General features: G+C 27.1%; 4 protein-coding genes across 4 annotated transcripts; all 4 read left to right on the forward strand.

Annotated features, from left to right (window-relative positions):
* Nucleotides 1–502: 502 nt before the first annotated feature.
* Bm11113 (Zinc finger, C2H2 type family protein) lies at nt 503–3,619 on the forward strand (the record flags this gene model as incomplete). The annotated part of the gene is made up of 7 exons (XM_001896071.2): nt 503–736; nt 957–1,099; nt 1,490–1,790; nt 2,177–2,385; nt 2,560–2,680; nt 2,892–3,113; nt 3,446–3,619. 7 exons carry the CDS (start codon nt 503–505, stop codon nt 3,617–3,619), a joined length of 1,404 nt encoding a protein of 467 aa, XP_001896106.2.
* A 2,154-nt stretch (nt 3,620–5,773) lies between these two features.
* Nucleotides 5,774–8,708, forward strand: Bm11114 (Zinc finger, C2H2 type family protein; the record flags this gene model as incomplete). The annotated part of the gene is made up of 8 exons (XM_001896072.2): nt 5,774–5,887; nt 6,019–6,073; nt 6,296–6,444; nt 6,626–6,787; nt 6,984–7,046; nt 7,314–7,501; nt 8,018–8,139; nt 8,602–8,708. The coding sequence occupies 8 exons, from the start codon at nt 5,774–5,776 to the stop codon at nt 8,706–8,708; spliced, it is 960 nt and encodes a 319-aa protein (XP_001896107.2).
* A 514-nt stretch (nt 8,709–9,222) lies between these two features.
* Bm11116 (Zinc finger, C2H2 type family protein) lies at nt 9,223–14,018 on the forward strand (the record flags this gene model as incomplete). The annotated part of the gene is made up of 11 exons (XM_043079863.1): nt 9,223–9,252; nt 9,840–10,015; nt 10,308–10,418; nt 10,753–10,819; nt 12,167–12,224; nt 12,475–12,584; nt 12,787–12,826; nt 12,946–13,067; nt 13,169–13,214; nt 13,446–13,546; nt 13,959–14,018. The coding sequence occupies 11 exons, from the start codon at nt 9,223–9,225 to the stop codon at nt 14,016–14,018; spliced, it is 921 nt and encodes a 306-aa protein (XP_042935797.1).
* A 1,643-nt stretch (nt 14,019–15,661) lies between these two features.
* On the forward strand, nt 15,662–19,307 carry Bma-nmrk-1 (Zinc finger, C2H2 type family protein; the record flags this gene model as incomplete). The annotated part of the gene is made up of 9 exons (XM_043079864.1): nt 15,662–15,692; nt 15,921–16,066; nt 16,465–16,596; nt 17,038–17,234; nt 17,732–17,867; nt 18,062–18,176; nt 18,297–18,450; nt 18,837–18,960; nt 19,263–19,307. 9 exons carry the CDS (start codon nt 15,662–15,664, stop codon nt 19,305–19,307), a joined length of 1,080 nt encoding a protein of 359 aa, XP_042935798.1.
* Between the last annotated feature and the right edge of the window lie 4,916 nt (nt 19,308–24,223).

Consider the following 24,223-nt stretch of genomic DNA (forward strand, 5'->3'; position numbering starts at 1 on the left):
ATAAATGTAATTTAAATTTAAAGCTAACAAATTCATTCGAAACAAATTTCTTTACTAAAAAATGAATCAACCATTTTCTGCTAAAGAGATATACTGTTGCACAATGCACTTGTTTAGCAGTTTGAAAAGATTGTTTCCTGTTGTTTCCATTTGCTTTTCCATTTTCAAATTTATTGATTTTAAAGGGCTAATTTATTCATGGAAGGATTTCAATTCTAATTCAGATTTGAAATAAATAAATTAAAGCAAGTTTTATTCATTTAGATATTTTTCATACATCTCTTTCTCTCTCTCTCTCTCTCTCTTGCTTTTAGATAAATCAATTTGCTTTATTAATTGTAGAAATTTAGATTATTATGATTTAAAGTTAGCTTAATTTTAGTTTTTCTCATAACACATATCATACAAATGTATCTTATCTAACATTATTGCTCACTTGTCATAGGTTAATTTTAATGATATGTTTTGTTTTCTAATGTTTTGAAGTGCAGAGATATTCAGGATGTTGTATAAAGGGCTGGTAACAAGGTCGAAAAGTGAATTTCTTTATGTGTGGTCGAAAAGTCTTGGTGGAGAAGCTACCTTGGATAAAAGATTGGTACCTCCGAATGAATGGTTGCCATCAGTTGGTGATTGGATTGTCTTCAGCATTAAGCGTGGCAGCAGTTTTGTTGATGATTTTATTGATATTCCAAATTTATTGCCGACAAAATTAAATGAACATGGACATGTTGTGGTGAGTGGAAATACTTTGTTTCTTTATGTTTTGGTTTTCAAGAGTGAATGATGAGATTCTTTAATATTTTTTAAATTGTTTCAAAAACTGTATTGGAGTTGTAGCTTTCTAGATTTTGTAAAACTTTAAGGAAAATACGGAAAAGGTATTTAACAAATAAGTTTTTGGATCTTTTTATCTCCTGTGGCTAAGAAATTGTAGGTATTTCTGTTTCCTTCAGGTCAAGACGAAAATCTCATGTCGTTCCAATGGTGCTTCTGGTTGTAATTTGTTAGCTCATTCAAATGATTTAGGAGTTATTGGAATATTCCAAAATTTCCCGAATTTGGATGAAAACTATGATTATAATGTGTGGGTTGAAAGGTCAGCTTACATCTTCCTTTTTTTTTTTTATTGAAATTCAGATTGTTTCATTCAAACAAAATGAAAAAATATATATATATATATATGAAAAGAAGCAGGTTAATTCTTACTAATCTTTTAGAAGTATTTTAGGAAAAATTGTTGAGATTTTAAATATTTTAGTCAAACATTTATTTAACTTACTACAAGTCATATTTAGAAGCAAGTGTGTGAGATGATAGGAACTAACTTCAAGCATAACGAAATTTGTTTAAAAAAACATAGCCAGCGCAATCATTTCTGGAAAAGTTATTGCACAGGATACTATTAATCTTTCATTTATATAAATATATAATATTTTAGAATTACTAGTGATCTCTTATCATTTATATAAAAATAACTATATTTCAGAATTCCGCATGCGCTTTCAAATCTTGAACACTTATACAAAACGTTCTGGTATATTGGCGAAGAACCTCCCGAGCAAATAGTGAAAGCATCTTTGGAACGTTTTTCATCAGTACATAGTCTTCCATCAGGATATAACGCATCGATGAAATTGTCGAACAGTACATTCGAGGATAATTGTTCTGATGTTACTACATATACCACTAGAAATTCATTCAGTAGCGGTGACTTTGATTCCAGTGAACTGCAAGAACATAATCAGTTACGCCAACGAACCAATACGCAGCAGTCATATTTTAGCAAAGTAAGCTTGCTAATGTAAACTTTTAATGATTTTTTTAATAAAATTTTAATGATATGTGATTAGGTTGCCTTTAATGATCAACTTTGATTCTTTAAAATTTTTAAGGTAAGAGGTTTTTTTTTTTTTTGCCTATGTTTATTGTATTTTAATATTTCGATAATATCTGTTTTTTCATTTTTTTTAAGATTTCATTTTTCTTTTATCAAGAGTTATTCAGCTATTGAACTAACTAAAAAAAAATAGTTAAAATAGTTATTAATAGAATTTCTATTTGTTTTAAGTACCAAAAATGAGTTTTTTTTTTTCCAGTTATTTACAGTGTATTTGGGAAAACAAATTAAAGTGAAAGCATAAAATCAGGTGTGAAAAAAAGGTTATTTTTGCAGGAACAATTTTTTGACTTTCAATCATCTACTTCAGCAGAAGGAGCAGAGGTAGAAGAAAAGATGAATAAATGTAAAACAGTTATTGGTTTGATAACATCCTCTTTTAATGGAAGAGCTTTTGTTTGGTCATCAGTACTTGGTAGAGGTGTGATTTCCTTGTATTTTGATGAGCGCATATCACATGGTGAATGGATTAAATTTATACCATCGTAAGTTTTGCTCTCCAGATTTGAGTTTGTAAGATTTCGATATAGACAAATATTCAAGCCTTAATTTCTCCACTATTGCTATCTTTCTGTCTTTTGAGGAATTTCAGATAATCATGATTTAATGATGTTCTGGAAGCAACTTTATAACAAAAAAATGATAATCTCATTTTTCAGCCCTGTGAATGATATATGTTTGAAAGGAGAGAATGAATTAGGAAGATGTAAATATATTGCAAAAGACTGGTGCGTCATCAATCCAATTTATCCTACACGACCGTACAGGACTATCGTTTCGGTAACTGTCCCAGCTGTTGCAAAACATTGATTCAAAACAAAGGATTTTCAGTATTCAACTGTTCCAAAATGATTCGAATCTACTGCCGTTTTTTAATAGTTCAGCATTGATGTTGCACTGTACTGAAATGATAAAGCAGAATTATTGCGGAATATACTTGAATATACTCCAGGTAAATTATTTCTTTATCAGTGTTTTTTCCTTTTTTCAGGTACAAGTGAGGCTTTTTATACCAGAAAGTTATCAACATGGTTCATCAAATTTGTGGGCCGAATTTTTTGGCACAGTTTATGATTCGTTGGGACGAATTGCCGAATTTGGTCCTTTAAATAACATTTTAGGACGATGTCTTCTGGTTCGAATAATGGAAATGAAAAGTGATTGTGACACCATCAGTAATTGGGTTGTACATAAAGTTTTACAAGTTTTTGAGGTTTGTAGATTTTGTGATGCATAAGAGCACATTATATTCTTTTATAATTCATATGTGTTTTGATGATAGTTGCTCTGCAATGTGCCCAATTATCTTTTTGATATAATAAGTTGTGGATTTCATGGAATATGCCAGCTTTTGGAAACTTTATGTAATGTCAACAAAATACTTCGTTTTGATTAAGTCATAAATTTTGATAGGAAATGAAATGAGCTGATTACTGAAGAAATACATTACTTTTTGGATTACTTTTTAAATAATATACTACAAAAATGTTTAGTAACAGCAGAATACATACTGAGTTATATGATAATAGCTTACTTTTTTTGCAGAATAAGGAGTCATTGCCCAGTCTAAAATCTCTATCATTTGCTGCTGATGCTTTGAGATATATGAATGAAAATTTGCGTATCCGTACTGCAATGAAAAAAGTAGACTGGAAGCTGGTCAATCAGGTGAGAGAACCGCATCTTCTTTCAGATGACGTTTTAGAACATCGGCATTAAGCAGAGGCATCATTTGCTCATCAACTTTTCGTCTTTTTCATATTCGATTGTGTAATATCTAAACATTTTTACGCTATGAAATGCATTTTTTTTTTTCTATAAATTCAAATAAGCCTTTGTTAGTCAATAAATTATTGGTTACCCTAGTTTCTGGCTGTTTCAAACATCACCACTTAAACGTGATGATTATGTTTATTAGATACTCATCTTCAATTTTTGAAGAAAAAGTATTGAAGGATTCTTTTCTTCTGGTATCGTTTGCGAAATTTAATATAGTTAATGAAATTTCTGTAGCATTTACTTTTGTTCTACTTTTACAGATTAGAAAAAAAGAAATTTGTGAAAGTTTTTGTCAAAGCTTTCCTTCATTTCTTTTTTGGGAAGTAGCAAGCGTAAGAAATTTGAATTTTTAATATTTCTTTTCATTGTAAATTATGTTGCATGTATTCCTGGTTGACATTTTTTCATTTTTTGCAGTCCTGCGTTTTTTTTTTTTTTTCACTTTTATATGTTTTGTTTCTCGAGAATAGCAAATGTGCTCATCAATCACTTAAGTAATTAAAAATTTTGCAGTGGTTATCTCTTTGCTTTGCTCTGAAGTTTCCCTTCAGAAAATTTGCATGAAGGTGACATATTCGCTTCTTTAAACTTCTACAGTCATAGCTTTATTTACTATAATAAATAACAAAGATGTTTTGTGATCCTTCTTGTCCATGTTGTTGACACATTCGTTTCGTTGTTGGCAAACATTTTTGCATTGTTTTGCTTTCTCTTAAAGTTTTTTTTTTTTTTTTTTCTTCGAGTTTTTTTATTAATTACTAATGAACTGGACAGAAAATTAATTCACTTTCATCACTTTATTAAAAGGCAGCTAAAATTCGATACATTCATGTTTGTTCTCTGTACCTTACACTTTTCAATTAATGTAACAATGAATATTTGGACGGAAATTTTCGAAATCACTTCAATTCTTTTGTTATACATGAAAGATTTGAAGAAGACTGACCAGGTTTGCGTTCATTTTAACTAAATAATATTATTGCATATCTGTAAATTGTTATTGTTGTATGTTTTCAAAATGTTGATTATCAGATTTATTAACCTCTTGCATTTTTGCTTCTCATTGATTTCTGCTTTTGATTAATTTGATAGATTATTTATCTTTGTAGCAGATTTTAAGGAAATTCGATATTTTTTTGAAAGTAAATATTGAATTTTCTAAACTGAGCCGAAATATCGTCTTTGCATAGTCTAAGGTACCCCTCTACTAGCACATAATTACCCATCATTGGTTACATCAAATAGTTTTTTTTTTTTTAAATTTATGTTGAATATTTATGATTTTGCCTGATGAAAGATAAGGCGTAGCTAATTTCTAAATGAACCAAGTTTGGCTTATCAAAAATCGGTGCAGATTGTAAGTAGTCGAGTTCATTTTATGGGTTCCATAGCTTAAAAGTGTTTTGTTATGCTTATATCTGGTTAGATGATGGGTAATTTTGTGCATCAGTGGGTAACTGAGAGAATAGCTCACAGGTAGAGTGCTTCGTTTACATCAGAGGGTTCGTTTCCCCCATACCTCCATTGGAAGTGTTTTTATTCAGATTGCCGGGTAGTTAAGGAAGGAAGCTAGAGCATCAGAATTTGAACAAAATACTTCTAAATATGCAATGGAATTAGTTTACCGCTGAGCTACTAGTGGATATGTCAGATATTCATTTATGTTTTAAAAATGTAATTGATTGTTATTACTCATTCATCCTTTGTTTTTATTCATTTCATTAAACAAATGAAATTTTCTAATAAAACACGTAAATGATAGAGATTTGTTAAAAGAATGTTTTTTGCCAAAATACTTTAAACATTCTTGTCATATGTTTATAAAATTTCTTCATTTTTCCATCAATCACACATTAGCTTCAGATAGTTAGTAAGTCGACTAACTCAAGATTTATCTTTGTATGATTGAATTAAGTAGGCAAATTCTTTGAAAGTTTGCTTTTTTTTCTTAACTGTAACATTACTCATTCGAAATTTATATCTTTGATTCATGCGCCACTCTCGAATTTCAGCATATGTTTCAATAGATGTAATTCTCATTTGATTTTATTCGTGCTGGTTTGCAATATATTGAATCTACATTGATCACATAGAATGAGTGGGCATTCAAATGCAAGTTCATTGGAAATTTTGCAAAGGATTGTTGAAAATTACAGTATACCACATAAGCACCTTGTACAGCTTATCATTAAACATGGCATCTTGCAAGTAAGGTTGATTATATATTCCTTGGTTATAGTTTTAATTCATTACTGTTTTCTGTAGCTATGATGGATTCATGATTTACATCTGATCTTAAAATATCATTAATATATAAATAAAATAGTTTTTCTTTACAGGCTCATTACTTCTATATGAAATTTATTCAGTATGTCCAAGTCTATGATTCCCAGGGTAAATTATTTTGAATTTGACATGATAACAAGATTCTGTTATGGCAGTAATTGAGTTAAAGTATATTTTTTATCCTCTTTTTCTTCCTTTAATATAATGAAGCCTATGCATGACTTCTCAAGAGTTCTGTACTTTACCAGATTTTATTAATCTACGTAGAGATAGTAATAGCATACTATCCCATGATTTTTATATTATCAGACTAGATGCATAAGTTTTCAGGTAATAGTGTTACTCAACCAGATGATGAACAAGAAAAAGCACTTACTGAAAAGTTAATAGTGGTTATCAATAATGCTCTAAGTTTACTTAAACTTCGACTGATACAAACAAACGATGAATATGATGACCAGAACAGTTATATTGTATTGGTGGGCTTGACATGAAATTTTTACTCATTTCAGTGTCATTTTTGGATATCACTAACAAGATTTTAACTCGAATTAATAAATTTAATGCATCAGCTGATAAAAGTTACAAGTCGAACTCATAGTAAATCATCTTCTGATCCTATTATTGATTATTGACTAAGTGGTTTATTTGTTGTTTCAGCTCAGCGACCAAAGATCAAGTGATTTTTTACGTGACGCATATGGTTTAACGCAAACCGAAATTACGCTCTTCCATTTGTGGGTAAACGCTATTTGCAACAGTGAGAATGGTGAAATTTCGAAACACGAAGCATTATCGATCGCTTCAAATTTATTAGTGAAGGTTTGCACATGACTTTTTATATCGAGAGTTTTCAATTTATTTTATATCTGAGTCGATACTGTATTTTTTTTTCAAAGTATCTCATCACTTTTTCCAGTTATATGTCACATTTTTTATCCCTTCCTGACTTTATGGTTTCAGATTCCATAATAATATAAATAAAAAGCAAACTTTAAAATTCGTGCATGCTTTGCAGGGCAAAAAAGTAGATGAGGAGCATCTTCTGCAGCATTACATTTCAAATAAATGGCTAGTGATGGTATGTCATTTTTTCAAAGTCTTTTGTTACTTTATTGGGTACTTTTTTGAATTCATATTCAAAAATATTCTTGATCTGACTTTTATCATAATGTGAAAATCAAACTTACTCGCCAACTTGTTTCGGAAATGGATACAAAGAATTTAAAACATACGAAGTTTGCGTGATGTTGCTCAGCTTATAATTGATATTAGAAATTTTGGAATATTCAAAAAAAAAAAAAAACCTAATTGATGATTTATCTACAATATTTTCTCATTTTCTTAGGATAGCGAAGAAGCAACGATCCGCTTGGGTGCCCGAGGAATTGCAGAGTTACAAAATTACTTCAGTTCATATGCAGATGAACTCCAACTTGAAAAATGCGTTATATGTGGCAAATTTATAGTTACGAAGAACCGAGCAATTTTCTGCAAAATGTGTAAAACTTTTTCTCACAGGCAGTGCTGTTTGAAGTTGGTTTTTGTAAAAGTCATATATTTTGCTTGTTCAACTCCTTTTTAGCATAACTAGTTTCAATATCAAATTGATAAAGAAATTTGTGATTCTTTAATTAATTACTGAACCACTGAAAAAGTAGGTTAAAATAACTGAGATTTTATTTCCTGAATAAAATTATCCCTTAATAGGTTCGGGAAGTTAAACTATGCTTAAAAATGATGCCCGAAAACTTTGTACTATAAAAGTTAAAAAAAAATTTTGTACTATGAAAAAAAAACTATTTTGTACTATGAAAATTTTGTACTAAACTTTGTACTATAAAAACTTTGTACTATAAAAGTTTTCGGGCATCATTTTTAAGTATAAAAGAACTATAAAAGAAGCAAGATGATGACTTCATCTTGCTTATGTCGTAATAATTTATTTCCCACTAATGCACTTTCTTTTCACGCAGATAAGAATTTCGCAGTTTGTATACATTAGACAAATCAGATTTGCTTTTGCCAATATTCGAATTTCCTAATTTATAGAATTATGAAATCCGTAGGAACGGGAAAAGTTTTGTGTCCTGGTAAATTGGAATCTGGTGAACCATGCACTGCAGAACTTCGTCCACCTGTCGAAATGCAAAGCGTGAATCAGAACCAGAAAGGTTTTTTTTCCTATTGTTTACTGCAACAAAATGAAATGCATCTTTCAAAGTGCATACTTTAATAAGTGTTTCTGAGTGTATTGTTACCAAATGGAGTTAAAATGAGTAAATATTTATGTGCTGGTAGAATTAAAATTATGCAAAACTTCTTTACAAAGATTGTGCTCATGTCTATAGTAGCTATAATAATTTTCTCACAAGTGTTGCTAACTTCGCTTCCGTTTAATGTAAAAATAACCAAGTTGCTTTAAAATTATCCAAGAGCTTTTGAAATACTGAAATTTGTTGGAAAATGGTACCTGAATTTTATAGTAATCACAGTAAGGTTGTAGCATAGCCGACCTTAGTAAAAAACAGGTGAGCTTGAAAAAATTTAAGTTATACGAGAATACTGACTTTTTTCGATTGTCTAATTTTGTTAACATTTAAAATCATATTCAAAAACTTTACAGTATATTCCAGGTAATCGTAAACGTCATATTGTAACTGACTCTGATGAAGAAGAAGATGAATATGATGTCGCTTTTTGCAGTGCAGAAGGATTGCATGATGTAGAAATGCAACCTTAGAAAATTTTTATTCCTTTTCAGGATTTGTCGATTCCTGTCTGATTCTGTACTCAGTGGATTATAAAAATCTATGTTATTGTTTCTTTTCTTGTGAATAAAGTGTTTCATGTAATGCAAAATAATATATCAGATCTGAAACAACAGTGACTAAGATGGAAAATGCGCATGTCTCAATGAATCATAAAATAAGGATTGATACCTCAGTAATACATATATTTGATCGTCAATCAAATACACAACATTAATGATAGTTCTTTGAAACTATATAACAATAATGTTATAGTAATATATTTTTACATTAAAACTCTTTTATGATGAAGGTTTCATCCGTAGTGTTGAAGTTTATTTGGAGAGGTGAAAATAATATACTGAAAACTTTGTATGTACGATATGACTTTTGAATTTTTGTCATCGTAATGAATGTTCCATCTTTTCTACATTGTCTGCTAATACATTAGTTCTACTGTTATTTTCTCCAAACGATTAGTTTTACAGGTTTGCCAGTTGAGAACTTATGGATTTTAGAGAAGTCGATCTAGAAACGGTAAGTTATTCCTTTAGAAACGGTAAAAAAAAGTTTTAAAAGAAGCGAAGATGGTTAACTTGTCGATAGTTTTTCCATATAAGTGAAATATTTGGCAAGATAACGGAAATTTCTTGAAATATAATCTACAATATAAATGATTCAATCTCAGCATTCTTGTTATGTCTTATAAATCAATTATAATCTTTTAAATGATCACCCGTTTAGGTACAATAACAATGAATGAGGAAAATATTTATTTGAAAGTTTGAAATTGTTTCACTGAAAAATCTTTGCTTCTTTATACCATTCCTGTTTTCCTCTCTTGTTATAGGACGCTGATTGAGAATGTATTAGAAAATAAAGTAATTGATATAAATTATCTACTAGATATCTGTAATAAGTTCTACAATAAACAAACATTTTTTTTAAAAAAAAAAAAAAGATTTAAAATAAAATTTCTTTTCTGATTTAACGATATTTGTTGGAATATAATGAACTATTCCGAATCAAAAATGCATCATTTATTATTGAAACGATGTAATTATCACACTTTCTGATGAAAGGTTCTGCACTTTTATCAGTAAAACAAAACCTTAATGTTTCAGCCAGCTGGTACTTTGGCTGATTCATTGGCTCAAATATTTTTAATGACAACTAATAGCGAACTGCGACAGCAAGCTTATCAGATGGTTGGTGTTGATAATAATCGTGATTTTGCTCTCGCTGTCGAGGCACGTCTCAATGAATATTTTCAAGGCAAACAGCGTAAACTGGATCGAAGGTTTACATGTTTTTCCAGCACTCTTATTATGACAATAAAAGATTACTGGTTTCGGAAAGCGGAATGATACGGAAAATGTTTATTTACTTAAATTAATATTTTGCATTTAGGAGATTAAAATATGCTAAATAAATTAGGAAGAAATAACATGCATTGATTTGTAAAGGAATTTCTTAAAACTTTATGAAGCGTAGAATAATCTAACAATTAAAGGATCGAATGAGATATATCATAGTTATACTAAATATTTTCTTTTTCCTATTATTTACTTTTTGTTAATATCAATTTTGAGATCAATTTTGCAAATACGGAAAGAGAAAGATAATGCAAGTATAATTTTGGAACACTTCTTGAAAACCGCAGGTCTACCTCCGGATGCTGTAAAAAAGTTCTGCTCGAAGAAGTAATTTTCTGCTCCGCAGAGTTTTCTTACTTTTACAAGAATTTTTCAATTTCTTTGATGTTTTCTTTATTGTTTAAAATATGTTTTGCTTCGCTGTTATTACCAAGATTAGGAGAAAATGATACTTTCTACTTAACTTCAAATTGAAGCTTTCTCACTCATATATGGAACTAACTCACTATGAGTTCTACATTGGAAGTGTTTTTTCCTATCTTTTTTTTTTTTAATTTTAATTGCATTTTAATCTCTTCTTGTTTCTCGATATCTTCTGATTTTATTGTTATTGTGTTACTGTTTAACAAAAAACTTATAAAATTTGACTTTGTTCTTTCAGTTTAAGTACTCGAATTAAAATGCTCGAAAGAAATGTAAATCAAAGAAGCTTTTTAGAGAATTATCTGGTTTGTGCATTAATTTATCTCTTTTTTTAGTTAATATTTATCTCTAAATTTTCAGTTATTCATTCTGTTACTAACTTTTAACTATCTGAACTGATAATTTTTTTATATTCTTCGAATAGTTTTTTTTTTTTTTGCTTACTATAAAACTGAAAATTTTTTAAAATTAATTGATAATTAATTGCCCTTTCTTTTTGTGATAACGTTTTTTTGCCTTTGTTAAAAGAATAGATAGATAAAAAAAGTTTTTACAAAAAGTATTCCTTTTCACTTCGGCCAATTGAATAATTATCCCATAATTAAAAACAAGGGTAGGGTTTGAATTTTCTTCCAATTTTTCATCTCCACATTGGCTGAAAGCTGGACAGAAGCGCCTTTTCTAAGTAAATAAGTAAAAGTAAGTAAATAAGTCTTGAGTTTGAAAACATGTGTTATTGGGAAAGCTCAACTTTATGTGGATTTCATTTTTTCTTCCAGTGAAATTATTAAGTTATATTTTTGGAAAGAATAAGACTTTTATGATCCGTCATCTCTAATAGATTTAAGATAGTACTTCCACAAATATTTGTGTCCATTTTCCGTGGAAAGTTATTTTTTAAAAAAAAAAAAAAAAAATATTCATTACAGTGAATTATGAATTTGTTTTAATGTTTTATTGTAAATTCTGAACAAATTATCCATGAAAGAGTATGACTTTATGGTTAATTCTGGTTAGAAATGTAAAACACTAAAGTTATATTACTTGCAAATATGAATTAGAAAGTAACATTTGAATATGTGACATGAATTCATGAAAACATATTTGATATTATCTCTGATCTGAGAAATATCTTAAATTGTGTCATTCAAGTAATCCATCATTTTTTTTTTTTAACAAGATGTAGAAGGTTTTTCATAATAAAAAATAGTTTGCAAAACTTTAAGAATTCAAAATTGAGTTTTTTTTTTTTTTTCTTTCAACTACTTGACTAGCATCTATCACTGAAAGTGCAATTATCCATGTCATAGTTAATAAGAATTTTAAGAACTTAAAGCTATGAGTCATTTTATCAATTATTGTATAATATCAGTACAAAAACTCACTGTTGACTTTAATATAAATAAGAAGTAATCATTTCTTGTGTTTACTCTTATATAATCATGTGATACATCGTAAAAGATAGTAAAATACTAGTATTTAGGCTGATAAGTAGTTAGATATAAAGACCAAAAATTGAGGTTGCATTCTTAGTTTTAAGTTTTGTGCAACACAAGTAAATAACTATATAAAGGAGATTATTAACCAGTGAATTATTTATTTGGCTTTGTTAGGAGAGCTTCATTACTGAATTTCTCAGGTAACATTTGCAGATAGAGATGGCGAATAATAACTCTTCGAACATTGATTCTTCTATCCCTGGACGCCAAGGTTATTTTACACTATCTCTCGTGACTGTTGCAATAGAGTATTTGTTCATATTTGTCACATTCCTCTTTTTTAAACTATAGAAATATGGAAGAATAGTATCATTGATTAGTTTTGCTGACAAATGGAAGTTAATCAATTATAAACATTACTGGAAGGGAATAGAAATTAGTAGTGTACTTCACAAATTAACGATATATCTCAAAAATTTCTTTTCCTCAAAAATTTCTTTTCCTTAATTTACTATATTTAGATCGGAGTAAACGAAAACAACTTGACTTTCTCAAAGCTGGTCCATCTATTATTCGAGATGAATTTTCCGCTTCCAGTGAAGACGAAGTCTCGAATATGTTATTATCAAAGGTAATGCTACTCATCAATAAAGTTTTTTTTTTTTGAATAAAATTTTTATTCCTAGTCTCTTCTATATTATCATCTAGTTGTCCTCTCTCTCTCCTACATCTCTACAAATAAAAATTCAAGTTGGATTTAGAAAACTGTTAGCGGGATTAATTTCTTACAAGTAATCCATGTTTTGTGTTATTTATCCATTTATTTGTTGCAGAAGCAATTGTCATCTCAAAGCAAATCATTTCATTTTCCAGGTAAATATTTTTTGATTTCTTAAAAAATATACTTGCATTAATTCGAAAAAATTTTTTATGGATCTCAAAAGTTTTTTTTTAGACAAATCATCATTTTAGATCATAAATATGTGTTACAGCTAAAGTGGATAAGAGGGATGAAATTGGAAGGGAGAAGAATCTAAAGCCTTCCTATAATTCAATGGATTTTGATGAATTTTCCGATTTTAATGATGAATTGGAGATAGAAAATCATCCAAAGGTTAGTTTTATAAAAAAGAAAAAAAAAATGAAAAACTTTGGAAGATTTTTGACTAAAAATTTTTTTATAATGAATTTTATAGAATATATAATGTTTTCTAGCTTGATGCAATGAAAACGAACGAGAAGAATCAATTTTCGAACTATCGTGAGTTTCACAAATTAATTCACTCATATGCTTCCTCATTTTTAGAAGGAAATAGTTGGATCATATTTCAAGGTTGTGATATCAAATTATTATATTATAGTAAGTAGCTACTACGATTATACTGTCTTTAATAGTTGGCTAACAAAAGATAATGAAAAAAAATCTATCACGCATCCACTAATAAATTTGTTTGAGCAAATTTTCGAGAATTTGAAATTTGACTTTTTATAGTTGATGCTGAATTCTCATCGTCCGATGATACTGAATTTTCGTCAACTAATGATTCTGATTTTCCACGGTCTAAAGAAGAATCAGTAACGGCGTTCAAAAATGTTACTTAGGTGGTTAAATTTCTAAAGTTATAATATTTCTCTTTTATCAATCAAATTTGTATTATTTCTTGGTTTAACTCTTTAAATTTCACTGTTAAGATAGCTGTCTAAAACTTTAATTAGTATTTTATATTCTCTTAGCTATCTTTCTTAACTTACTCTGCCATTTATCTTAATCGTTATCATTTTCACCAGTGTCAATGTTAGTTAATTTTTCTTTCACTTCATTCATTAGTATTAATTCTAAAATAAATAAGATATAAAATATTTTATGCCAAACTAAAACGATTTTTTTTCGAAATTAAAAAAAAAAGTCTGATATTGTTCATTAGGTTAGAGTATTAATTAATGTTATAAGTTGAAATGAAATGTAAAGCAAGCAAAGCACTTTTCAAATTATTTACTTTTTTAGATCCTGAATATCAGTTTCATACCGGATTATTTTTTGAAGATAGCATTTCTGCATTGGTAAGTAATTTTTTTATGGTGAACTTAAAATTACGGAATTTGTATTAACGGAAAGTTACTGCTTCATAAGTTCTGTAATGGTCTTTGTTGAACCCAACAATGTTTCTTTTTTTTTTCCTTTTTCCCATAAATTATTGAGTTATGATGGATTATATCGTATTTCGGATATTTGGTTGTGATAATTAAATAGCAAAGAAGAGCAATATTAATATCTGTTTTGTACGACTTTTATAAGTTTCATTCCTGAATTGTATAATTTTCAGAATACTAATTCAGTTCAGAATTCATGTCGAAGAATCAGATTATCATTTAAATAAAATATCATCCAAAGTTTTATCCAAATAAATGTGTAAAAAGTGTAAATATTCGAGTGTTAAGCTCTTTTTTTTTTCTTCCTTTATCAATAATATAGTGATTCAAAAACTGCTTGAAGAATTAGTAATATTCAAAAATACAAAAATCTTTTTGTCAAAGGACAAATATTGTTTATTTGTTAGTATTGATGATGCAACTACATATATTAAAAAGTAAATGATGGTATTAAATACAAAATGAACGAAATTCATATGAATAAATGATTTATTAGACGTGGCAAATTGTTGTTTATTGAAATTAATAAGCTCAAAGAAATTTTAAAAATGTTTCTGATTCAAAGATTAGCAATTCGATGAGAACGACGAATTAAACAGAATGTTTTGATGATTGGTATTTCATTACATCATTCATCAAATCATTTCGTTTAATTTAATTAATTTCTGTGACTACTGAATTATCCTGAAATCTCAGTCTTGTTGTATTAATGATAGTTATAAGTTTTTCCTTTAACTGTACTATCTTATTTTAATGGCTTTCAAAATTTTGAATGCATCGATATCTTAATTATTTGCATCCAATTTTAATTGCTACAGAGAGTTAGTCTTTTCCTCTTGAACTTTGTTTAAATAACAAAAGTTGCAATACCTTATTTTATAACTTTAATTTGCTTGCCTATTTCATCTAGATCGATGCATTCGTTCATTTACTATTTTTGTTTATTTGTTTATCTATGTTCTTCTTAAATTGTTTTATTAATTGATCTCAAAATGATGCATTTTTTAAATGTTGTTCTGTTTTTGATTAATTCGAAGTAATTGTTGCTATTCTTGAAAGTGAACACATCAGTAAGAATATTTTTGTCTTCAAGATTGTTCAAAAAAAAAATAAAATTTGGTTCAATTCGTTCATCTATGATAAAGACAGCATTATGAATATTTTTTTTTTGTTTTTTTTTTCCTTAATGAAATGCTAATTATGATACATAAAGAAGTAAAAACATAATATTTATCATAAAATTAATTAAGTTTATGACAGTCTTATAACTCCTTCTTCGTTTCACTGTTCTAATCTGAGATTTAATTGCCTTCTTCTAAGTAGTTTTATCTTCATTTTCAGACTTATTTGTAGGGAAGAAAAAAATTAGTTTTCCTCGCTTCTGAAACTGCTCAAATACTATCATATTTATTTTATTCAATTTAAAAAAAAGGAAAAAAAAAAGAAAAGACGAATTCATACTTCTATAAATAAATGGTGTGATCTCTCCTTGATTTCTTTCAAAAGATCGAATTGGAATTAGTAGTGGTACAGTCAACCTAATTAATTAATCAAATCATGGATGAATCAATTTCAACTGCAAAATCAGGTAAGTATTTTCGTTAAGTTATAAGAAAATGCTCTCCGCGATATTATGATATAATTTGATTCTTTGTTTATAAGTTGTAGTTTCGTAGATCTTAAATCATTTTATCAGTTAATTTTATCATATATTTGTTGATATAACTGATAAAATACCTGTTTTTTTTTTTCTTTTTTAATTCCACTAGATTTGGTTATTAAATTTGGCTTCAAATTTTGCTTTATTTCTTTTCAGTTACACAAATTATGAGAGATTTTCTGAGTTGGCCAAGACGACACGAAATGCACAATGAGCCAATAAACAGTGGCGCTTATGTCTTAGGTATTGCTGGCTGTTCAAACAGCGGTAAAACAACACTTTCAAAAACATTATCTACTACTGTAAGATTTGTGATAGAGATTTTTCTCAATTAATCTTTTGAGGACAAAAAGCCTATTTATTTAGAATTGTATTCCATAGAATCATTCAATCTTAAATTGTCTTTTAAAATCATATGAAATTAGAAAATGTTAAAATTAAAGTTTTACAAGAGTAAACTTTTTTTTTTTTCAAAAATTTTACAAAGATAAAGAAAAGTACTCTTTATTAAGAGTGAGTACTTTAAGATTATTTGTTAGCATTTTACCAGTCGAATCCTATAATCTTTAAATAACAATTATAAAAGTATTACTTATGAATTGATCCTGCATTATAACTAAATTTAAAATTTGAATATAACATTTTTTCTATTGTAATCCTTGATTAAATGCGAAATTCTAATAAGTTATAATTTTTCAAGCTGATTAAAGAAGGTATGCGAGTAGCAGTGCTTCCTCAAGATGCATTTTATTATCCGATGGAACAACTGGAACGTGTCGTCAGCCGCTCAAATCCAGAAATTATATTTTATAATTATGATACAATAAATGCGGTATATTTAAGGCTAATTTAATTTATTTTGATATTTTAAGGCTTTCATTAATTTATTTTGAATGAAGCACTGGATCAAATTTGAGGATAATTTTTACATTCAATTAAAACTTTACTTAATATTTCAATTGTCATGCAATATTTTTCAAAAACCAAAAAGTTTCACTATTTTTGAAATAAATTAGTTTCATTTTTAATACTAACATTTTCACTTAAAGTCATCAATTTTAAACATCTTATCTCTTATTCAATAATACTGCGTGTTTTGTTCCGTAAAATGATGATGGATGGAAGTTAGTAAGATCTTTTGAATCTTTTTTTGGAAGATTTAGCAAAAAATAATAGAAATATTTTTGTTTCAGTTATAAATCTTATAATCAGAGAAATATATGGGCGATACCTGAAAGTTTAATTTTTATATTTCATTTAGAATTTATTTCAGTTGGATATGCAGAAATTTGTGTTAAATGTACAAAAAGCAATTACTGAAAATGATTTTGTGATTGCTGAAGGGAATATGATAATGGAAATTAGTAGTTTGCGCCAGCTGTTACATCGATGTATTTTTATTACATTAAATTATAGTTTGTGTGAACAAAGACGCACAGCTCGTGAATATAATCCTATGGACTTACCTGGGTATTTTTTTGCAATTTTTTTTAGGGTTTAAATCTCTTAAAGTCATGATATTTGTGATTTTCATTCTGTAAGAACAGCCTAGATTTTTGAAATTCTTTGAAGAAATGCGCGTTTTCATCTTAAAAAAAAAAAATTGAAAATAAGTTTTTGATTTTAGTTTTTTGGAAATTAATTGCTAAATTTGTCCTTCAATTTTTTCTTAAAAAAAAGAGAAAAAACCTTTCAACTTTTCATTATTGACTCATTAATTACTAGCGGTGGATCCTGGTAGATAAAAAGTATATAGTTCGGTTCGGTAGCAATATCTTGAGTCAATCCAAAATATTTACATGACTTTCTTGAAGTAAAAATTTTCTTGCTGATGCAGTAATTAGTAAGATTAATGATCGTTCATTGTAAGTTAGAAAATAATTCAAAAATTTTTTGAAACATATGAATGAATAAAATGAATGAATGCTGTTCAATAACTTTAAATAATCATTTTAATTGAATTTCAGATACCTGGAAGAAATTGTTTGGCCCACATACAGAAACCATTTAGCTAATGCTTTCAGTCTTGCTCATCATTTGTCAACTATTGTTTTTGTTGATGGAAATATTCAGGGATTTTCTAGCGAATTTGAAGTGAAAATGGTAAATTTTGGGTTTACCTTCATTATATTATATCACAATTGTAAGGGTTTTTATGCAATTTTTTTTTCTCAGTTTAAGAGGAATTTCAATTTTTTCTCTTTTTTTTTTTTTTGATGAGAAAGTTTTGGAATTGAAATTGAGAGTTTTGGAGTTTGAAATTAATCGAGATTTCACAAGGTTCTCTTTTGTTTTAGATGCTTTCAAAACTATCCACAAACTTATTGCTAATTCAAGCCGATGAACTACAATTATCTTATGCACTTGAATTTGTTAATAAACCAAAAAGTGGTGGTATATCAATATTTTTAGGTTAATTTCATGCAATATTTTTAATGTGATAGGTTATGGAATTTTTCACAATTAAATTATCATAAAATTCATATTGTAATTTTTTTTTTTCCTTCCTTTCTTTCTTTTTCTTTTTTGCAGGAACTACAAGGGATAACTTTGGTGACAAAGTGGTTGATCGCTTAGAATTTGAGGCATATGATGAGATGGTTTATAAAGAATTAGATAGATTGTGTTATGAACTACGAAAAAGCTACCCTACAATTGATAGGATTGCATTGTTTCACAGAGTGGGGTAAGTTGTCGTATATTTACATCTATTTATATTTTACTTTTTTTTTTTTTATATTTATATTTAACGGTAAAGCGAAGTTTATTTGTCACATCAAATGCATAATAATAACAATTTATTAGTCTATTAAAGTTAATATTAACAGGCGAATTGTGTATAAATAATTTGTTGAAATTCTGAAGAACTTGTAAAATGTTCTCAATTAGTAATTTTTGAGTTAGAATTGAATTTTAATTAATTAGAATTATCTTTTGTCGTGTGACAGATAATGAAACTCAATATTAATAAATTCTACCGTGTTGTTTTATTCATTCTATCAATTGCCATCTTTCTTTTGCTATTTTCTCACTTTTCTTTCTTTTTTTTAACATTTCATATATCCATTTTAGAAAAGTATTTGTTGGCGAAGCATCAGTAATAATGGCTGTAAGTGCACCGCATAGACAAGATACATTTCGAGCAACTGAGAAAGGAATTGATTATTTGAAAAATCGAATTCCTATTTGGAAAAAAGTGAGAAAATTCTATTTATTAAATTAAATAGAGCAGTAATGTTGTCATAGTATTCATTATTATCCACCAATAATTGCAAGTTTAATTCTTTGATAGATTTATTTTAAAATCTGGACAGGAAAAAGAGCATAAACCAAGCTTTTTAACAATGTTTTTTCTTTTTGGATAACTTTTGAACATTGTAGAAGATATATATTATTTTCATTATATGCTTAAATCTAATTCTATTTCTGTTCTGCAATAAATTTTGAAGCTATTGTTTTAAATTTTTTTGTAATCGTAATTTTCTTTTCCAATTTAAGGAGGTCTATTCGGATGATACATATTGCTGGAAAAGAAATTCGTAATAATTTAACTATTGCTGGAAATCAGTTTATATTAGGAATATTTGGTTTTCACACTTGTATTGTGTAATTATTTTTATAGCTATTATTTTAAATTTAGTCATTATGAATTTACTTTACTTTTTGAAGTAATGGCTGTTTCTGCAGTTTTTCAAATCATTTTCAATTTTCCATTCCTACGGTACTAAATTTGTGAAGTAAATATTGTGATCTAGATTTTATTACTTGATGGCATTTCAACTATATTAAAATTCTTTGAACAGTTCGGATGGCATTAACGAAATATGCTAAATTTGAGAGTAATGGGAAAGAGAAAGAATTAATAAGGATTAAGTTAAGTGTTGATTCAGTAAAAGAACTTTTGTTTATTTATTTTTTTTTCCGACTGCTTGTTTATTAATGTGAAACTTTTTTTCTTTCGCTCATATTTATCTCTTTCTTCCAAACACATATCCTCAACATTTCTTAATGTTCTGTTGAACTTTTACATTTTGAATTTTGAATTATTTGTGAATGAATATCAAAGAAATATACCTCCTAATTGTTATTACCTTAATCGGCTTATCATTACTATTATTCATTTTTTATTCTCATTTCTTATTTTTCATCATTATCAGATTTGTATCTTTTGTTTGAGGAAATAATGGTTTTTTTTTTTTTATTTTTCTTTTTAAGAACAAATTACAATAAATTTTGCTCACGTTTATTTTGGATTGCTGAAAGTGTAAAAATGTTAATTTGATTGAAATCATTTTTGTACTAATAAGAAGTCTAGTAAAAGTAGGGTTAATAAAGCTTAACTAATTTTTCTCAATTTTTAGACCATTCCTATTATGACATTTCATCAGATGTAAAATTCGAGTTGACATAGACTTTACGTCGGAACAGTAATAGTTAAAATTGCTGAATAGTAATAGACCTTACGTCGGAACAGTAATAGTTAAAATTGTTGAATAGTAATAGACTTTACGTCGGAATAGTAATAGTTAAAATTGTTGAATAGTAATAGACTTTACGTCGGAATAGTAATAGTTAAAATTGTTGAATAGTAATAGACTTTACGTCGGAATAATAATAGTTAAAATTGTTGAATAGTAATAGACTTTACGTCGGAATAGTAATAGTTAAAATTGTTGAATAGTACTAGACTTTACGTCGGAATAGTAATAGTTAAAATTGTTAGATATCTTAAATAACACTCTCAAATAGCAAAAACAATACAGAAAAGTAAGCGAGAATCTGAGAAAAATGATCTAATAAACCCGCAAATTGATCTTTTTCCATTAGGATTTGTTATTTGACAAATTGCAGTAGTCTTTTATAAGTTTGTGTCAGTGTTAGATTAATAATTTGCGCTGTAAAAATCCATTAAAAGTTTGTGGGTCAATTTTTATATTTCAAAAGTTGGCTAATCAAATGGAACTTAATGATTTGCATGTAAAGCTTTTATATATTTAAAATATTTAAATCATATTTATGAAAATTTATAATTGTTTCTCACCAATGGTTAATTTTACAAGCATTAGAGAACTGTATGAGCACATACGGCTTTTGATGTTAAATTTTTCGAGTTATATCGTAAATTAATTTAGTGGAAAATTATTTAAATTATAAGTAATAAACTTGTATAAGTAATTACAAGTGAAAAATTTGTCTTTCTAATGCACTTCAAATAAGATATTTCTGATTTTCTTTTTTTCTTTGTTTTTTGTTTAATCAAGTGGAGAAAGTAAGTGAAGTATTTAAAATCTAATTGTTAAAATCCAATTATTAAAAAGCGGAAATAACTTGTGAGAGAAGTAAGCAAAAAGGAAGAATGACGATATGCTATATGTATAAATGTATGAATAAAGTTGTTTCATGAAACTTTTTCGCAAAAGATTTATTTAAGATATCCTGAAATCCTTCACCAGTATAAGAAAATGCTGAACATACAATCAGTTAATTTGAAATGATTATCAATCTGATAACAAAATGAATCAAACAGATTGATTAAACTTCATCAAGTGATTCTCATATTTTTTTTTTTTTGACTGACAATAATTGCAAAATTATGATAATTATAAAAAAAAAAAAACAATGGATTTGAAAATTTGCAAAAAAAAAAATGAAATATTTTTTGTTTTTTCAAAATTTCAAAACTTAAAAACACTAGTTAACGCGGTTTACTCAATGACTTCACATTTATGCCAATCACTTTTTTCTTTCTTTCATCAATTCCAGGTGGTACCAAATAATATACATCAATTATGGAATTGTTCAAGCAAAAAAACGATGAATTTTTTAAAAAAAAAAAATGAAATATTTTTTGTTTTTTCAAAATTTCAAAATTTTAAAAACATTATTTGACGCGCTTTCTCAATAATTTCACATTTATGCCAATCATTTATTTTTTCTTTTTTTCTTTTAGCAATTTCAGGTGGTACCAATTATAGGCCAATCTATTGTCAACCACTACTACTACTACTACTATTTCTGACCTTCTAGCATTAATTCTTTGCTATTGAATTTTATTTATTCATTTTTTTTTCTGCTAGTTTTAGTAAAAATTTCCTATTGATACATACTTTGAAATGAGTTTGTATAATAAATAAGCCTTTTTCTTCATTCATCTTTTTGCCTACCCTTTTTAAACCTTTCAATTTTTTAAACTAACTATTTTTGCTTAAATATCTCTTCATTTTTAATAGTCTTTTTCTCTTTCTTTAATCCATCATTTCTCATACACAAACATATTTCACTTAGTTTCTCCTATTTACTTTCTATTATTCAGTCCTGATAACTAGAAATAATTTTGCTATTTCCTCTTAAATACTCCTTTTTTTTTTTTTTTCAATTACTACTATTTAGCACTTAATATGTACCTTTAGAAAATGATCAAACACGGTAATTCAGTCAGTGTATGCTTCTTAATGAGTTTTAAAGAATTTTAAATTGCATGAAATGCCTTATTTAAATGAGTAGAAATTAAATGGAGAAATATATGATACACTTTTAATCACTTTTTTTTATTTTTCTACCTACCTCAAGTGCGTGACATTTTCTTATCCATTAAAACAGCATTGTCTCTCTCTCTCTCCCTTTCTCTCTCCCTGTTTTTTTTTTTAATTTTCTAGACCAATTCTTTTAAAGGAAATGACAGAAAATAGACTGAAACATTATTAGCTTCAAACTTTCATTTCTAATACTTTTGTTTTTACTTATCGCAATGATTGATCTCTTTTTTTTTTTCTTTTGAAATTATCTTTCTTAAAAAAAATTAGGAATGAAAAATGTCCAGTAAGCATGCTAAATTTAAATTGCTAAAAATAATTTATGATGTTTTATCAATAAGCATTAATTAACTAATTAGTTAATTAATTAATTATCGTTTTGCTGTTCTTTGTTACTTCTGCATTAACATTCAGCGATATAAGATGAACTATAAGTTAAAACTTATAAAAATTCAATTCAATTATTTTTAATCATTTTGTTATTATTTTAAGCTATTACTTATACATCTTTAACCTTCGTTTATCTTTCTGTAATATTTTTTTTTTTTTTTTAAAAAAGCAACTATTAACATTTTTAGCTATTTTGTATTATTATGTTCAGTGTCAATGACAATTAATTGCAAAAGAATTTATATTTTGCATAGAGCATTAAAATTTGAAATTTCCAATGTTGAAATTATTTGAAAGTTTCAATTCTTTGAAGTGTTTTCTCTAATTGATGAATTTAGAAACTGGAACTGATGAATGACTGTAAATTGAGAAAGTTGAATTCTTTTCAAAATGATGTATAATTTGATGCTAGTTATGATAGTAATGTTTGCTTTGATAAACTAAACTTACCGTATCAGATTGTAATTAATAATAATTATTAGAAAGTTTTCTTCTATTCGAATTATGATAGCATTTATTTAATTTTATGCATCAATTTTGAAATGTTTAAATTTCATTCGATAGAAAGAAGAAACATATAATTGATGCCAAATAATTATTCAATTTTCAATAATCAAAAAGTGATTCTATGTATGATGAAGAATTTATTCAAATAATTTTATAAGTGAAAAGAATTATTATTTTTTTTCTTTTAAAAAAAAGAAAATTGAAATCGAAAATGAAAGCTTTAATAATTGATTGATAAATGATATGAAATTCTACATAAGCACATATATCATAACAGTTTCAAATTAATTTATGACCACAAACCACTTGCAAATAATTTATTCATTTTTGGATTAAAACTGAAAAATAGTTTAACATTTAGAATTGAAAATTTAAAATAATGCAAAAAAAAAAAAGTTTAATGCACTATATGAAAAGATTGTGCATAAGCTAAATTTAAGTATGCTCAATTTACTAAATACTAATGTAAAAAAAGTGAACATTTCTCTGAAAACATGAATAAAGAAAGTTCATGATACTTTATATCATTTTAAAGAGAATATTTAAAATAATTGTTGACAATTACTCAAAATTGAAATTTAAATTTTCATACCAAAATATATTTTCATCTGTGTTATTATATTTATTTATTTTAAGGAATATTTCATTTTCAGTTTATCTTTATTTTCAGAAAAATTCTGCATTAAAAGTGACAAAAATTAAAATTAATTGTTGCAAAAAAAAAAAAAAAAAAAAAAAAAAAAATGAATGCGAATAACAACAAACAAATTCATTTGCAAATATAATAATAGTTAACTAAGCTCAAATGAACTATACTCTCTCTCTAACTCTTATGATTTTAGTTTATTGAGCTGAATGAAATGTCCTCCTTAAATTGTTTATTCATGTAAATATGTCATATGTTCCCTTTCATAATGTCAAATGCCAATTTCCATTTATATACCAAAAATTTTAATCTTCTACTTTCTATTATTTAGACGAGTTTCTAAATTCAACTTAAATTTTATGTACATAATATATGAAATTGAA

This window comes from Brugia malayi (assembly GCF_000002995.4).
Source record: "Brugia malayi strain FR3 genome assembly, contig: Bm_v4_Chr3_scaffold_001, whole genome shotgun sequence".
Lineage (NCBI taxonomy): Eukaryota > Metazoa > Nematoda > Chromadorea > Rhabditida > Onchocercidae > Brugia > Brugia malayi.